General features: G+C 44.5%; 1 protein-coding gene across 1 annotated transcript in view; it reads left to right on the plus strand.

Moving 5' to 3' along the window:
* PATJ (PATJ crumbs cell polarity complex component) overlaps window positions 1–18,387 on the plus strand; it is a gene marked incomplete at both ends in the record, with an annotated part of 131,708 nt that overhangs the window by 103,535 nt on the left and 9,786 nt on the right. The window contains 5 exons of the mRNA XM_082286781.1: window positions 9,874–9,957; window positions 12,027–12,220; window positions 14,004–14,151; window positions 15,208–15,294; window positions 17,961–18,078. Coding sequence (XP_082142907.1) covers window positions 9,874–9,957; window positions 12,027–12,220; window positions 14,004–14,151; window positions 15,208–15,294; window positions 17,961–18,078 — 631 coding nt within the window. The remainder of the gene's footprint in view (window positions 1–9,873; window positions 9,958–12,026; window positions 12,221–14,003; window positions 14,152–15,207; window positions 15,295–17,960; window positions 18,079–18,387) is intronic.

Here is an 18,387-nt window from a genome sequence, read left to right on the forward strand (position 1 = left end):
AGAATCGAAATGAAGTTCACATGACCTAACGAGGAGTCAAAGCAAATACTGCTCAGGGCTGGAGGAAAGTTTCTGTGTTTCTGAGTTTCATAGCTTAGAGAGAAAACGTAACAAAAAAGGTCCATGGAGCTGAGTGATGTATCTGTCTGTCTATCTGTCATTTGGTTTTAACTCAGTTACACAGATGGACATCTTTTGTATTTTAAAAAAGGCAAAATCGAAGGAGTTCGTCAGGTCTGAAGGTTTTGTTGTGTGGCAGGAATTTTGTGTCCAAGACCCACTGTTTGCTGCAGTGCAGAGAAATTGGAATGAATTGTAATTGGCTTCAGCAGAAGTGTCTGCAAACCCCTGAAGGACACGAACCCCAGCTCCTAGGATCTCAGAAGTAATTTATCAGCATGGGGGAAGCCAGGAATGCTGCTCAGAACATGTCAAGTCTAAAATGGACATGGCAAGACTATAAGGGCCTCACCCATGTTGTACTAAAATGCTCTTGATCTGAAAATGCTGAGCTGAGGGTACTCAGCAGCAGCTCACTTGGGATGGGAAAGCTCTTTCAGAATATTTTATATCATCCTTGAGCACAAGATGTACAGGCCCAGCTTTTGGAATAATAAATCTGGCAGCCAGGGACAGGCTGCTTCAAAATGAAATACAGAGTGTAACTTTTAAGTCATAACCTCGGGAATCTCATCAGGAATCACCAAGTAGAGACTTGAAAAATACAGCCTGTGAGCAGGGAGGTTAACTCATTCAGGAGGTTGGAAAGTGATGTCTTAACCCCTGTGCAATGTTTTTTGGTGAGGAGATGTCCATCCCATTAAACTCCAAACCCTTTCCAGTGATGTATTACAAGCCAGGACTGGGGCTCTGTGCTCGAGGAGCAGGGGAGCAACAGCTGGAAAGATGTGCTTGCAGGAAAGGCATGGGGAAGGAAGGATTGTCCTTGGCAGTTGTCTTCATGTTGTTGATCTTCAGGCTGCTCTAGCCCTGGAGCAGTTCTATTTCATTTCCCTCTAAGCGTTGATTTTTTGTAAGTATTTCTTTTCCTTCACTCACTTTCATTTCACCTTCCCATGTACCCCTGAGAGAACACAACACATGGCCTCTGCTTTAAAGCAATTAAAGTGCAGAGTGGAGCTGGCTGAAGCACAGGGCTTTCAGTTTGTGATTTTTATTTTTTTTTGGTTGTAGTCCAATCAAACTTGTAAAAGTAACCTCAGAGTGGGAATTTAGAACAGGGGGAAAAAAGAGAAGTGTTTTCAGAAACATCCCCAAAATGAGGCTGTAACGCTGCTCCCCAGGACACCCATGAGATTTTCATCTTAAATCCTTAGAGGACTGGGCATCAAGGAATTATTTTAAATTGTACTCATCCAGGTGGCATGTGGGGGGTTTGTCCAGAGAGGTTGTGGGTGTTGAACAGGACTTAGATCAACCTGGCCTAGTGGAAGGTGTCCCATGGCAGGAGATGGAATGAGATGGGCTTTGAGGTCCCTCCTAACCCAAACCATTCCATGATTCTCTGATATCCCAACCCCATAATCCCCCCCAGAGTGGTTGAATGCTGCCATGTCTTGTCCAGTTAACAACTTGCAATGACTTTCTGTGATCCAGGATAGTCAATTTTGAAGGATTTGATTTCTGGCAATACATGGAAAAAGCACTGCTCTAAGGTACAAACATTTTCGTTGCAGGGTGGGGGCACTGCTTTGCTGCCAGCTGAAAAATTTAGTGATGGTCGAGTTGATTACTGGTGGTTATTGACTCTGTCTTTGCTGCCTGGGTGATTAAGACACTCAGACATGCCCGAGGGGGTTCAGCAGTTTCAAGGCTGGTTTGGGGATGTTCCTCCAGGCAGGGTTAGAGAACCTGGGAGGGAGGAGGGCTCCGAGGCTCAGCTGGGTCTTGAAATCACAGCTAATTGCTGAAGAGGCACCTCTGATATAAAAGAAGATTGCAGGAGCTGTAACTTACGGCTCTCTGGAGGTGGAGTAGGCAGGGAGTAGTCATTACCTCAACCTTACACAGAAAGGAAGAAAAACAGTGTTTGTCCTGTGTGGTTTTTGTTGTAAACAACATCAAACCTCTTATGCAGGATTTTTTATACTGGGTTGTCTACTTCAAATGTGGTAAATTTTCTTTTTGTACTTTTGCTTTCAGCTGACTTTAATAAAAAGCATTTTTAAGGTAATTAACAAACTTTAAGGTACTCCATCTGTAAAATGAAGTGATCCACAAAGCCAGGGAACTGGAACACAAAATGTAACAGAATATGCTTGTGCTCAGCTAACATGAGTTGGTGGGAGAGCTGGTAACACTGGAGTTGGGGAGGAAAGAACTTCCCTGATCACCTGGCTTTGCCCAGGTTTTCTGGGGAGCTTCCTGAGGGTGAGATGCAGGTTGACAGAAGAATATTTAGATTCATTCTGTCAGTCCAGGTGAGTCATCCCTTGAATAAACCCCATCTGTTAAGGCAGGGCAAGGGAATAATCAGGAAAACTGTGACTTGTAACTGCAGCTGTTCAAGCCCCGGTGTTTGCCCCTGGAGCTGTGAGGGATAATTACCCTGTGAGGGCTCCATGCTGCCAAAATCAGGCTGTTCTTGCTCTAAAGCCAAACCTGAGAGCTCTGCTTTGTGCCCTGCTGCAGTCTGTCAGCAGTGGGGACCTTCCTAAGCGTGAGGGCTCTGTGACTGCTGTGGCACTGAGCGGTTTCTCCCTTGGCTGGGCTTTCATCCCACACTCCCCACTTCAGTTATATTGAAATCCAGGCAAAAAATATCTTTATCAGGTATAGACAGACAACATCTGAGTGACTCCATAGACAGACATCCTGTGCAGCTAAGACTGAGAGAGTTCTAGTGAAATATGCTCTCCTTATAACCACAAATGAAAAGGGGGATACTGGCCTCAGGGGGGTTCCAGCAATATCTGGGCTGTAGATGCTGCTGCTTTTAAATCTGCCACACAGTGAATGGAACAATGGAATGAAAAACGGGAATAGGAGCCCTGAGTTTTTAATCGTGGCTCGGGTATCGTGGAGGGAGAGTCTGCGGTTGGGAGAGGGAAAAACTACAATCCCTCCTAAACCCTCTCCCACATTTATAAGCCAGAAGGCAATTTAATGACAGGGTGCTAAATGCAGTTAGCTCAAAATTGTGAGGAATGGCCTTGACTCCTGCTTGGATAATGCTAAGATGGAGTTGCTGGATTCATCATCGTTCCAGGAGGACGTTGGCTTGCAGGAGCATGACAAACCCAAGCTGCTTTGTACATGAGTTGTCACAAAACGGAATTAGGGCAGTAAGTTTTGCAAATCATGTCTTTGATGGGTCTTTGGCAAGGGTCTAGCTGATGGTAGGGCGTGCTTGCGTAGCAGGGCCTTGCTTGGAGGAGCTGGTGTCTTCCAGGAATGTAAATCAACCGTAAAATTTAAGTTAACAATATACAAAAACAGCAGGACCTGTCAGGATGGACTTCAGGAGGATCCTGGCTGCTGCTGGTTGAAACCCCTGGCTTCCTGTGTCACACACATTCAGCACCTCATGCATTCTTTATAACCTGTGCTATGCTCTGTACACTGCAAACTTTCTTTTTTTTTTGACTTAATAAAATAATGAGAGTGAGAGAGTTAAGGTTTTAATATGTCATTCTGTGTTTTATTATTCCCTCTAAAATGAGCATGTATACTTTTTGAAAAACTTTGGTTTGCTTTGGCATGTGATTCACAGGAACATAGCTCTTTCTATCATTCTGACTTAAGTCATATATTTTTACACTAAACATCTTATTACCTTAGTTTTATTATTTCAGAATCAAAGGAGAGCTTGCAAATGTCTATGACTGCAGAGCAAAGGAATGTTAATGAATAGTGCCATTGAATTTTCAGGTTTTAGCTTTTCTGATCTTAGAGAATATAACTGTAAGCAAAAATATTATGCAAGCTGAATAAAATTTAAATAAATAAGGACCAGATGTAACTATAGGGGCCTATAAAATGTAATACAAATACTATCCACTTCCTTAAAGTAAATCTGTATTTTAGTATGAAAAATTATATTCATATTGATATTGTGGATTAATCTTTTTTACGAAAGTTGGCAAGTGAACACCATCTCTTGCAAGGGCTTGTTCTTAAATGGGAAACAGACCTTTTGTTTTGACCTTGAGCGGGGCAGTTTCTGGGTCTCGTGCAATGTGAAGCATTTCTGCATTAACACGGTACTGCATTTTTACATTCTGCAGCCTCTGTTACTGCAGTAGTGTTTGGCTTAGGATTTGGGGTGCCTGCTAATGGTTTGTGAACTCCAGCAATGGCAAAATCCTGCAGTGCCAGAAGGAGGCATTTGCAGCACGATGCATCAGATAAAACCCCCTTAAGAAGTCGAGTGATTTGCTTGGGCTTGACCTTCACCCTCCCTTGCTGAAAAGTTATCTTGGAGATTCCATTTGGGTCTGCAAATGGAAGATCAGAGATCATAGCAGTTGTCATTTCCTCTGCCTACAAGTAACCAGCAGCTGGGTTTATTTTAACTACTGAGGGATTCCTGCGTGGGGCTAATTCTCCAGTGAAACTCACTGTGCAACCAGTTGTTTTCTGCTTTTATCTCTGAACCAGCCTGTAAAAATGAAATTTTTACGATTTTACTACTCTGGACAAAGTATTATAGAAGTTGAAAAGGAAATAACAAACGGTGTTGTGCTTGCCCTGGGAAAGAGATAAATCGCTGATCCTGCAGTCAGCAAAACCCCTTGCAGTGTTATTATCCTTAATAGTGCTAATTCAGGGTAACATTTGTAGCTATGTAGGAAATTAGTTGGAAATGTGTAATGTTAGCTTAGGAAAACACAATGTGTCAACTAAATCAGAACCCGTATTTTCCAGAGCGTGGTTTTTATATGTAGTTTACTTTTTGTCTTCCTCAGGAAAAGTGCTCGAATCCATGCAGAAAGCTTCATTCCCTGCACCAAGTATGTGATTATGGTTGGTGGTAGGATTCATTCTCAGTCACTCTGTGCTGATTATTGCAGTCCTCAGTGGTCCACCTTCCTTCTGTGAGGTGCCTTTGATCCTGTCCAATGATGGCTGGAGCTCATGGACTGAAACAGGTCAACAAAGACAAACTCAAAGCAAAGTTCAGCTCAGTTAAAGCAGTAGGACTTGCAGTAGTGCAGGACTGGTCAGTACTGTGCAGGAAGCCTCTTTACCACAATCTGGACCTTTTTCCTTGTCCAATCCAGCCAACACCAGGAATATGGAAATTTCTCTGTTCCACATCCTTTGAAATCACCCCTTTTTGCATACTGACCCGCCTTTATCACAGGATACAACTTCATCAAAATACTCCTGGTACTTAATATTTGTGCCTCCTTCATATCTTGTGTCCTTTTCCTCCCTCACCCTCTATTCCCAGCATTCCCATTAACAGCCTGGGGGCTGCTTTGCAGTGGCTTTTCAGTGGAAAGCTGCTGCTTGTCCTGCTGAAGAACAGCTGCATGGTAGAAAAGAAACACTGAAGAGACTGGTTCAGGAGCTGTAAACTTGCAGGGAACACGTGAACAGTCCAAGCCTAAAGCCAGCAGCTTGTGAGACTTTCTCACCATGGTTTTTGCTCCTGCAGGCTTTTAAGGATCACTTGGTCAGAGATTTTCTTGAGTAGGATGCTGACTTGACCACCTTTCTCCCAAAGGTTCAGTCAGGGCAGTGCTCTGTGGTCCTCACCTGAGGTCTCTGCCATACTGGTTCTTGACATTTAAGATACAAAGATTAAGCTGTCCATCTGCCTGAATTTGATTCTCAGAGTTAACGTGTCTGTTTGTGCCCTTTGCTGAGGGGTGAACGTGATACTCTTCCCCTCACAGGTCTCTGAATTGTTATAAATCAAGCAGAAAAATATCCACAGCCTGGGGGGAGGAGTTGAGATCCATCTCCCTGGGAGTTCAGGGTTCTTCCCTCCTCAGATGAAGGGCAATGCAGTGCAGATCATGCTGTGCACATGGTACCAGCTCTGTTTTCCATAGGTGGGTGCTAATTTCTGTCAGGCTCCTTGCTCTCACTGTTCAGTCATTGTTCACTCTGCACCAGCTTTGATCTTTGAGGTGTTGACCAAGAGGCTCCATGAGCTCTCCTGCTTCTCTGCCTTTATTTCCACAGCCAGACCCTCATTTTCTCACTCCTGGGCCTTCCCTTTGCTCGACAGCTGTGCAGTCACAGTGGTATTCTCAGGCAGAGCAATACTCTACTGGTGAGGGGTCACAGCTCAAGTCTGAACCCTACAAAATACCTTCTCTTTGTGGCAGGTTTGGTGACCATTTCTGCTTCTTAACAGGTTTGGGGCACGTCATATCCCAACCAGGTGTACTTCTGCCACGTTTGGGAACCATTCTTGCAGGTGATTTTTGTGGCAGTGCTGTGTCAGTACCTTCAGCTTCCTTTGCTTGGGCTGCAGGCCCTTCAGTACAAACGTTTTTGAGCCTAGGATGGCAATCTCAGCAGTAGCAGAGAAATTCCCTTCAAGTCTGTCTTTCTTTCAGTGTTTTCATGGCTGGACAGCCTCAGTTTACACCTGCCAGTGTGGACTTTGTTTAGCATGGAGAAACACTGTTTACATGGCCCAGCTCGTACTCCGCATCCTTCCGTCCCAGGCAAGAGCTGCTCAGCTCTGCATTAATTGCCCGTTTGTGTAGTGGTCCCAGACTGTTCTTTGTCAAAATATACAAAGATTAAAGCCCCAGTTTGTTGAATGGATTTGTAAACTTTATGAAGTATGTGCTTTCAGCAGCTGGGTATCTTTTTTTAAACAAGTGTGTTCTTGATACGGGAGTGTTTTTATTTCCCCTTCTGCATGAACAGTTTTTGTGACTCTGCCAAGCTCGACCACGGAGATCCATAATCTGTATGAAACTCGTGGTGAAAGGAGGTGGGGAGGGATGGGAAAATCTGTCCAGAGCCACCATGAATTCACAACCTTTAGTTGAACATTGACACCACTTTCTCTTCGTCCCTCTTGATTGATTGATTTTGAACTATGTAGGCTTTGCTATCAAGCACACATTTAATTTAAACAGGAGCTGCAGACGTCCAGAAAATAAAACCTATCCTTTAAATAAATGTATTGTTTTAGTCATAATGGATCCTACTTTTTTCCTGAGGCACTGAGAGGGGTGTTCCAGCTTCAATCCATGCCTGTTGATAGAGTCGTTACATCTTGGGGCTTGGTTAGGTGGTTGGAGTATGACATCTCAGCACTGCATACAGTTCTTTCAAATATTGATATGATTAAAAATGTTCACTAGCATCAGCAGTTTGGTTTTAGTGATTTGTCGTGGATGATCAAAACTAACAGAGTCTTATCCAGGTCCCACTAGATCCAGTGGAAAAAAATTACTTCTGGTTTAAGTACTTCGAGCTGATCCCAGGAGTATCAGAGGAAAGAGATGTTTGCCATGGTTCATAAGCTAAGGAAAATTAAGCTGGTATTTATGCTTATGGACTATTTAGAAATCTTTACAGTGCATTATGGACACGTTGCTCTGTTCTGTTTTTAATGGATTTGATAAGCCTGGTTCAGCTACACTACTTTAAAAAAAACCTGCTGAAGAAAAACAGTGTTTTGGCAGGTCAGCAAGATGTTTCCTTCTGCAGGGTAGGCACAGAGCGAGCAGGAATGTACCTTTTCATGCCATGTGTATTTTTAGTCCTAGGTCTGGCTTCTCACACATGCAGGAACCACAGTGTAACGCTGAAGTGTTGGCTTTTCAAATAGATGATGCAGATTATCCAAACTGATAACATTTGGTGGTTCCTGGGTCTGAGCCTTCGGTATGTGCAGTTTTACATTTAATAAAGCAGTGCTGGGAAAAGCTGGTAACTCCAGGTTGGTGGGTGTTTTAAAAGCAACCACAGATGAAAAACAAACTTAAAGAGATGTGATTGAAAGGTCCTTGCTCTGAGGTTAGGAAATATGAGATTAAATCCAGTCTGAAAAGGTTTAATTTGACCGTGCTGTGTGCGTGCCCAGTGTGCTGTTCCATGGTCACACTGCCAGTTTTCTACCAAGCCTCATGGTCACTCCCTGCCCTGCTGTGTCCCAGGTGAATGATGCTGCCTTAACAAGCTGGTCAATATTTTGTGTTCTCTCATTGGTAAAAGTCTCTTGTGTTGATTTGGAGTAACACCAGCATTTGTAAAACAAAGGTAAAAACTTACCCCAAACCAACCAACCAAAACCCCACAACAACCCAAACCCCACAACAGGGAGAATATCTAAGACACACAACAGAGGCTGCTGAGATGGACATGCCCATGTTATTCTATTCTGTTAGTATTTGTTGCTCCAGTTATTGCAAATAAACCCTCTAGTTGCCAGTGGTGTATCTATATCTAGATTTTATTTTATTTTTTAATCAAACCACTCTTTTTATTTTCTTAATTACTTGGTACACAGCTCACAGTGTTTCCCCTTCGTTTATGCAGATTGAAATCTCTTTTCCCCCATCTGGGACTCTTGTATCAGTTGTAATCCATTTGTGATTACAGTGCTCCAGGCTTTTTTCAGGGACTGGTGTCCATGTATCAGAGGGGACCTGTGGCAGTGGTGCCGTGCTCCAGCAAGTCCACATCCTTAAATAAGTTGTAGAGGGAATGAAAGGGAATCGTGCTCTCGGTGGTGTCGGGATCTGAGCGTTATCCGAAGGGCATTTGAGTTTTCTTTCTGTTCAGCATGTGCTGGGAAAGGATCATGAGGCAGCACAGGCAGGGGGTGAATTGGTGATGAGAGATGTGGTATCCAACAGTGTTTTCCAAGCATAGAGGGACCTTTTCCCACCCCAGCAGCAATTCCCTGCCCCTGCTTCGAGAAGCCATCGCACAGCAGGGTTCGCACGCTCCAACCTCACCACCTTTTCTTGGGAGCACAATGGGAAAGCTCCTCTTTGGCTTGTACATCCAGCTGGTGGGGGACTTCACAACAGCACTTCTGGAGGGTGTATTTGAGAATGGGTTATCCAAAACCTACATGTGCAATTAAAAATCACCACGTGTTTACCCAGAGCCAGCACTGGTGGCTCAGCTCTGAGGCCGAGGGTTTGCTGGTGACGCTGGGGAGAGGAGCAGGTTTTGCACACTGGAGCATCCCATCCTGCAAGCTGAAGCACTGCAGCAGGATGTTCACCTATATATTTTTTTAAGGAAAAAGAATAAAAGAAAAAAAAGAAACAAACCAGAACAATGCAAAGGGAAAGCACCAGCAAGAGAACAGTATGTTCTTTGTAATGCTTTTTCTTCGGGGACATCTATTGCTGGCAATAAGATTAAATCACTGAAACCTTCCCTGAAGCTACATCTGCCACTGCCTACATTTTCCAACCTCAGTAATAAACTAACATTTGCCATTGTTCCTTTCTTCTGGATTTCATTTCTTACAGATTTAACCAGCACTATTTACCACAAGGCATTCAGCTCTTGCTTAAAGCCGAGGTCTATGCCAAGTCCCTAAAAATATTCATAGCTCCAAAGAATCTGGTTTTAAATAATACCATTAAAAGTAGACGATATTAATACAACAGTTCACACTGAGTTCATGTGCTGCTGATGCCAATGTATAAAAATGATGGAAGAAGCTCTAGACAAGACTACCCTGAAGTGGGAAACAAAATCCTTTGTACCTTTATACTGGCTCTTGATTACAGGAGTCATTTTCTTAGCCCAAAATACTGGAAATTTTGAAAATCTGTGTTACAGTCTTGCTTCTCCTGACTTGGCGTGCTGTATTTTTTAACTGTGGAGCTGGTGGGGAGTGTGGGGTGGGTCATGGTGGCCAGTTTGGGGGTGTTTAGGGGCAGGATTCATGCCACTGCCTTCTTCCCACAGGATGCCATAGTGATCCATGAAGTTTATGAAGAGGGGGCCGCAGCCCGAGATGGCAGACTTTGGGCTGGCGATCAGATTCTGGAGGTAAAATCTCTTTCTCTCTGTCTGTGCCTGGTTGTGGAGACTTGTTTTCAGTTCAACAGAGGTCCCTTGTAGGTTGAATAGGATCCATTCTTGAGGCTTCCTTTCTGTCACTAAGAACGTCCTGAAAAATTCATATTTCCTTATATATTCATATAAACTGAAGGTACAAATTGAGAATACATTAAATTTAATTGAGCAAGGCAGTTCTTGAATTACATAGTTCAGCTGTCATGTCCAATAGCTTAGTATTATTCATCTCTTTAATCTTTCATTCGGAGGCATGCGCTCCCAACGCCACTCCGGTATCTCTGCTCTGCCTGAAATCCAAACATTGAGCTGGGATAACGTGGGGTGAGGAGGAGAGGGTGGCTGTAGCATCCCTGCCAGCATCCCTGTCAGCATCCCTGCCAGCATCTCTCCCAGTATCCCTGTCAGCATCCCTGCCAGCTTCTCTCCCAGTATGCCTCCCAGCATCCCTGTGAGCATCCCTCCCAGCATCCCTGCAGAAGCTACCAGCTCCCCCAGGCCATGCTTCATCCAGCTGGGGAATGGTTGCTGTGAATAAATCTGGTGGTTTTCCCCCAGACAAGCACAGAAAAGGTGGAGGGAAAGGGTTAAGGGAGAAGTGTTGGTCTGCAAATGAAACTTTCGTCAGGCAGGGGTTCAGTGCAGCTGCTTTGCAGCTCTGCTGTCAGCTCAGGACAAATTCCCAGCATGGCCATTAAGGCCTCGGTGTGTAGGGTTAAGAAAATAGCAAGGGGTACTTGGGGAGTTGTCTTTACAGCTCTTGCACTGCAAATATTTTTGTTAGTGTTGAGGCCGAATGTTGTTTTGGTTTTATAAATAACGGTTTATTAACAGAGCACGATAATTAGGGGGGTAAGAATGGGGCGGGTTAATTAATTCTTCTCTGGCCAAACAGGAAAGTGCTGATGTTTGTGGGCCATAATACTGTTATTATTTCAGCTTTTAAAAGCTGTATTCATCAAAAAGATGACTGAATTGGTTTCAGATTAGTGTGATAAAGCACACATAGATGCCTGTGTCGAGGAAAGAGTATCAGTACATTTATAAATAAATGTGTACAGGATTGGTACTAAAGAATGTAATTTCTGTAGATTAGTCTTAATTACCTGAGTGTAAAATTAAGTATGATTGTAACTTTGCATATATCTTAATGGAAAATTACAGATGATTAGAATTTTGTTTCTCTAGAAATTCTGAGAAATATTTTCACTGCCTTAAAACTTCTGGAAGTGGATTAACATTTGTGGTTATTCTGCTACAGTTCATGCTACTTCCTAAAGAGACTTCAAAAATGCCTAAGTATTGATATGTTTTGGTATGAAGAAATAAAAGATGATTTTGTTGACAGAATATTGGCAAACACCTTAAAGGGCATCTGTGGATCAGGCTTGGAAAAATTAGGAGATTTAAGTTTCAAGTTGCAATAGGGGGTTTTTTTAATACTGTAACATTTAAGCAGAACTTCTTGTTCTGCCTGACATTACTAAAATGCTGAAACCTTCTCAGGTTATGGTAAGAGAAGTGTAGCTGGGTGCTCCAGGAGCGGTCTGGTGTGCCATCTATTGGAAAAAATGGAAAATCACCATTTAATGCATCCTGCCTGGGATTCTCTGTGGCCATTTATTTGTTGGTGTTTCTGATTCCTTCTGTTTTCATCTTGATGATGTTAGGGAGCTGGGGGAGAAGGAACCTGAGTACTGAGGTACACAGGGAGCTCAAAGGACCACATCCCACTTTGTGTAGTTGGAGAAAAAAGCACTGCTTGAGGCTGCAAAGGTTTGAGGTTTAAAAAGAAGGGAAGAACACCCAAAACTTCCAAGCCCAAATGTTCTGATTGTTGGGATTCACCCCAGGCAGTGGCACAAAGCTCCGAGCTCACACTCCGTAGGAAACCCAGGAGCTCGGCCCTCTGGAAATGGGAGCACTCAATTAGAACACCAAGGGGTGTCAAATTGATAAATCTGTGCTGTCACCCCCGGGTAGGGTGTGATGAAAAGATCATTTATCCATGTCATTTGGAAAGCAAACACTGATTATTCCAGGTGAATGGGATCGATCTGCGGAACGCCAGCCACGAGGAAGCGATCACTGCGCTGCGGCAGACGCCCCAGAAGGTGCAGCTGGTGGTTTACAGGAATGAAGCACATTACAAGGATGAGGAAAACCTGGAGATTTTCTCTGTAGATATCCAAAAGAAAACGGGCCGAGGACTGGGGCTCAGCATAGCTGGGAAACGGTAAGAGCGTCTCTGATCCAACACTGCTTCCAGTGGGAAATATTTGGGATTTTGATGTAGCCATTAAATGGACTATGAAAGAAAAGGGAAACTGCATAAGGAGCAGAATTTTGTATCTGAATATCTTCCAGGATGCAATGGGGCCGTGGTTCTGGTTCCTATGTCAGAACAACAGACCGGAGCAGTGGAGGCTGCTGCTGCCCAGGAGGGCTCCGGGCACAGAGCAGGAATCCCACCTGGAGAGAGTGTGGGACATGCAGAACTGGGGGCTCACTCTTCTGTGGCATCAGTGTAGCTGTGTCTCAGGGCTTTGAAGGCCCTAAGCATGGCTTTTGTGATTTCTAAACTGGGGGATAAACCTACCCTACCTCTTTCCAGGATGCGTCTTTGCAGATGGAGTTGTGAGTTAGGTGGAGCTCGTGCTCGGTTCAAAGGGACCGAGGTCAGTGGAGGGTGAGAGGCTGAGTTAGACCCAAACCCTGAGCAGTTCAAAGTGACTGTGCCACGCTACAGAGAGCAGCTTACAGAGCAGAACCTGAGATACAGAATCACTGGGATTGGAAAAGCCCTCCAAGGCCATTGAGTCCAACTTTTGACCGATGTCACCCAGCCCAGAGCTCTGAGTGCCATGTCCAGTCCTTCTTTGGACACTTTCAGGGATGGAGACTCCACCACTCCCTGGGCAGCCTCTTCCAATGTCTGACCACCCTTTCCACGAAGAAATTCTTCCTGATATCCAACCCAAATCTCTCCTAGCACAACTTGAGGCCATTTCCTCTTGTCCTGTCCCAGCTCCGCCCTTCAGTCAGAGAGCAATACAGTGGGAGGTAACAGCAGCCTAATAAAATGTGACTTTTTTCTGATACATCTCTGAACCACTGCTATTAGATCACTCAAACCAGAGCACTGATAGTTTTAGTCTTCCTTTGCTAAAAGAGATTTATGGCATAACACTTGTTCGGTGTTGGAGTTGCCCTCCTGTATTGCCAAAAATAATTTACTTTTGCAATTACAAAGCACCGTGTCATTATCCTGACTGCCTATGGTCAGGAGAGTTTCTGCAGCAGTTTTTGGGTGGCAATGTTTAACCAGGTGTTGTGAGCAGATTGTGGGGTGGGTAATTAATTTAGATTATGTAAATTACCCTGCAGATGGTAATCGCAGTCTCCAGCCCTCCTGCCTTTGCTTCTGTGCTGAACTTCTTGTGCTATTCCTGAATCCTTCAGAGTGGGGATCCCCTCCTTAGGGGGAGCCCAATTTCTGAGGTCTGTTAAATGATACCCAGGTATAATTCAGGGTGGGAAGTGCTGTGTCCTTCGGGTGAAGGATAAAAAATGCCAGATCTTGTCATTGCAGCTGGCACCAGCCCACACCACGGAATCACAGGATCATTTAGGTTGGAAAAGCCTTCCAAGATCATTGAGTCCAGCCTTTAAGCTAACACTGCCAAGTCCACCACTAAACCACGTCCCACCAGGAGACAGTTTAACTCCATCATAGACCAAAACTTGGACTTCTATTCATATAAATGGTGTTTTCCATACATCTTTATGTATCACACAGTCAGAATTAGCAGTTCAAGGGGAAAGACAGCATTAAATATTAGCAAAACGTGCTGTGGCTTTAAAACTCACCGATTTTTTTACACAGCTGAATGGGGTGTAAAACTGGTTCTTCTCTGCTCACAGGTTTCTTTTAATGTCTCTTAAATGCAAGTAATCTAAATTGGTCTCCCAAAGAATATTGGATTGTGTAATTAGCCATATGCTTCTTGCATTGTTAGAAATGGAAGTGGAGTGTTTATCTCTGACATTGTTAAAGGAGGAGCTGCAGACCTAGATGGAAGATTAATTCAAGGAGATCAGATTTTGTCTGTAAATGGGGAGGATATGAGAAATGCCTCACAAGAGACTGTTGCCACTATACTTAAGGTGAGTACAGAATACATTTTGAGATATTGAATTGCAGTTACTGACACTGTGCAAGCTAATTATCCTGAAGTGCTATTTACCATACATGGGACAGCTCTATCTGATTACTGAGACAAGAATTTCATTTGAAATAACTGCGAGCTTCATTTAAAGTCTCTTCTCCGTGTATTTCTAGGAATTGGATGATATGAAGCAGGAACACAAAGACACATTTAGTATTTAGGCATTTATTTGAAAATGCAGTTGTGTATCTCATGTGTTAGAAAAATACTTGGAAACGGGAGAGGCAACACAGACCAGAACCGAAATAAATCTTTGGCTTTGCTGTACTGACCTGCAGGGATAAAATGACAGCTTAAATCTGTTCCTGTGCACAGCTTTCCATCTTCCAGGAGTAATTTTACTCTGAAATTCTGGGAGAAGTTGCCTTTTTCTGTGGCAGATCAGGCTGGGGGAGAGGGAAGGGGTGGGATGGCCACAAGTGCCTGTGGATGCTGAAGACCCATTTCTATTCCAGGCTGCATCTGGTTCCAGGGCTTTCCCCCTGCCATCCCCACCAATGTTTCTGTGCATGATTTCTTTCATTCTGGAAGGGAAAGGTTAATTATTTCCTTGCTTTTTCCATTTAGAGTTGGTGCTTTGCCAAAAGTTTACCTATTTAAGAATTGGGAATCGGAGGTACGAGGGTATTTTGTTAAGTTGGATCCATATGGGTTAAATTCACCCTTTTCTGCAGCATTTTTCCTCTGAAGGGTTTTTCAAATGTCTGCTAAAGAGTTTGGGGCTTTTTGTTTATTTTCCCTGAGTAAATTGGCCATCAGTGTGCAAGAGGGAGATCCATACTAAATTCAGCAACCAGGAGAAACCTTCAGGACAAGCCTAAATCGATTTCACTTTTTGTATTGTCTAAATACAAATGTTCATGTTTTGAGCATTCCTTGTGGTTTTCTTCACGGACTTGTGGTGCTGAATATAAACATAATTCTCTCCAGGAGAGCATGAAATATTATATGTCTACTTAAATTGTACATTGTGGGCTGTGTTTTTTTTTCCAAGTGTGCCCAAGGCCTGGTGCATCTTGAACTTGGGAGACTGAGAGCTGGGTCATGGCTGTCATCACGGAAAACATCCCAAAACAGTCAGGTTAGTGAGAAATTCCTCTGTTTAAAGTGGAGCTGTGAAGGGCAGAGCCCGGGGATGGTGCACAGATGTGCTCATGAAGCTCATCCTTCCACAGACACTGCTGAGGGTGGGGAACCAAATATTTTATCCCCATAATTTTCTGTGCTGAACTGCAGCTGAAATGCTGATTGAGCAGAAGAGCTGGTTAATGTATTTATTGTCAGAATGTCTTCCCAAGGCACACAAAAAAATCTGTAAAATCTTTCTCAAATGATGATGCCCAGAAACTTCTGGTTTTCAGACCTGCAAAAACCACTTGAATGTATTTTCTGCAGCTGTTTTGTCTATCAAAATGAGCTGATGAAACCGAACTGTATCTCTGTCTATCTTACAGCAGAACCACAGGAGAGCTGCTTTCCTCTCCAAGAAAACACAGAGCAATTTCCTGCTTCACTTGCTTTTTACCTGAGGCGAGGACAATTCATTTTTCAATCAGAGCGGGGCCTTTCCCCTCTCCCTGTGCCCCCCAAGTCCTCTCAGACACCGATTCTTGGTGTTAAACCTGGAGGATTGCAGGGACAGAAACAAGGCACAGTGACTTAGAAAACTTCTTCTCAATGGGTTTTCCTTCTGAAAATCGACTGCTTTGCCGTTACACTGAAGGTGCCAATGTCTCTGAGAGAGTGATCACAGCACGGTGATGCTGTGGGGGGTTTTGGCCCCTTTCTGCCATGGGGGAGCTGCACATGAGGGGATCCAGCACTGCTAAAAGAAGGGTTTGTTTTTTGGAAGCAGAGAGGAGGAGCCCTAGGAGGCTTAGGGGAGATGTGAGTTAAAGCAGGAATGTTTTTAAGGACGTCTGTAAGAGGCCTGTCCATGAACAACCCAAAAACGTGCCAAAATTATTGCAGCATGGCGTGATTTCTTCACTTCCTAAAGGCCAGCAGTGATCCGGGCTGGCTGGAGGTGGTGAGGTACCAGGAAGGGCTAAAGCCATGTGGGAACAGCTGGGCTAAGCCCAGCTTTAAAAAGAATGGCTTTGGAGAAACATCTGCAGTGCATGCAGCAGGCAAGGAGAGATGAAGTAACAGAAGGAAATGGCACTGATTGCATTAAGTCAGCAGTCAAGTACTGCACTTTGTTTTGGCCACTGTATCAGCATGAAGCCTAAGCAAGAGCAAGGTAATCAAAAAGTGACAGCTAAAAATTATCTGCCTGGTTTTACCACGGAAAGCTCAAGCTGAAAGGGAAGCAAAATGCCATAGTATCTAACATGGGTCCAGGTGAAAATTCAGATCAAATGACATCATCCCACTTTATTGTAGCCTAAGAGGCTTTTGCAGGAACCTGGTAATTCCTGCATTTCTTTTTAAGAAATCCTAATCTGCTTGATGCAGAGTCGTTAGAGAGCCTTCATCTCACTGCTCCAAAGCGACTTGGTGATTTTGAAAACTGAATAAATGTTTCTCACCAAAACCCTTCCAAGAGCTATAAAATCTTGGCAGATGATGCAGCAGATCAGCTTGAATGATTTGGACAACTGCAAGGGCTGCTTTAGAAGGTGCTGGCCAAGAGCATCGAGAACTTTTGTCCTCACTTGGCTTTTTTCTGGGTCGACTGCATCCCTTGAGCAGTGGAAATTGAAGCCTTGAGGTGCAGGACAGGGGTTTCTTTCACGTGCATTGCAAATGTTGTTAACTGGGCCATGAATTGGCACCCAGAGGTGGAAATCTTGCTGTGCCTGGTGTTTGTCACTGACAGCTGCACACTGGCCAGTGGGATAATGTGTCAGGGCTTTTGAGTCACCAGCTGATGCCTTTGGGGGGAGAAATCTCTGCTGTGCATGGACAAAGATGGACCAGATCTTTGTTTTGGACAAGGCAGCCCTGTTGGAAAGGTCTGGCCCTTGGTGGAACCTGTTGTTCAGATGCCTTTCCTAAATGGATAATTAGGTTTCCTCGAGGGGCAGAGTCTGAAGATAAAAGCCAGATAAGGAGAGAGGGAAAAGGAGGGGAATGGGAAGAGCAACAGGAGCAAGCAGCTCCCTTTGGAGGCTCTCCCTGTGTCAGCTTCCACGTTCTTCTGGAAATGGGAGGAGGTTCTTGGGCAGAGAAGGAGCAGAGACAATCAGTGTGTTCAGCTAAAACAACAGAGATTCCTGCCAGGTGACAGGATGGGTGTCCCTGTTATCCCCTCCATGTGTGAGAGAGCAGCTGTTTGGTGTCCTCCTGGGTGCCTCGTGCATAATTTCCCCTTCTCCTGAGGTGTGGAGACACCCTGGGAGCAACTTAGAGAGGGGAACACTGTCTAGAGCTGACCTGAGCAACACAGAAGTGTGCACCTAAGGGTCTGTAGTACTGTGAGCAACACCACAGAACCACTGAGGTTGGAAAATCCCTCCGAGACCATCAAATCCAACCATTCCCCAGCACTGCCAAGCTCACCACTAACCCCTGTCCCAAGTGCCACGTCCACACATCTGTTAAATCCCTCCAGGGATGGTGACTTCACCTCCATGGGGAGATTTTGGTCGGTTTCCCCTCCCAGAGGGGTTTGCACTTGTGTGGCCAATGTGGCATTTCCAGTGTGGCTGGCACAGAGCACAGCTGCGTCCGTCTGTCGCAGGGCCTGGTTTAAAGTTCACTTCTGGGTTTGACTCACGGGTTTTTATTTATTTTTACCTTCAGGCGAGCCAGCAGAGTGTCCACAGCCACTTCCACCCCGCGCTTGCTCCCGTCCTCTCCACCTTGCAGAACTTTGTCAGCACAAAAAGGTCCTCGGCAGACACATCCCAGAGAAACTCAGGTACAAAGTGGGCAGCTGTCAGAACAGCTGAGTGTGATTTGCTTTATATTTGGGCTGCTTTAAAAGCCAAACTGAACACTTCAATCTGGTTTTCCTGCCCAACCTCCCAGAAGACGCCCCGCGGATGTTTTTAAGAGCCGAACACTTTCCAGCAGATGACATTATTTTATGTCTGCTGGAGGAGTAATGGCTCCTCTATTTCAAGTGCAGAATTCCTGTGCCCTGCTATTCCCTCACGCCCTTGTCAGAGGCTTAGCACGGGCATGGTTCTCACATTAGAAACAGTTTTCTCAGGGAATAAAGCTGCCA

Source organism: Coloeus monedula, assembly GCF_965178545.1.
Source record: "Coloeus monedula genome assembly, chromosome: 9".
Classification (NCBI taxonomy): domain Eukaryota; kingdom Metazoa; phylum Chordata; class Aves; order Passeriformes; family Corvidae; genus Coloeus; species Coloeus monedula.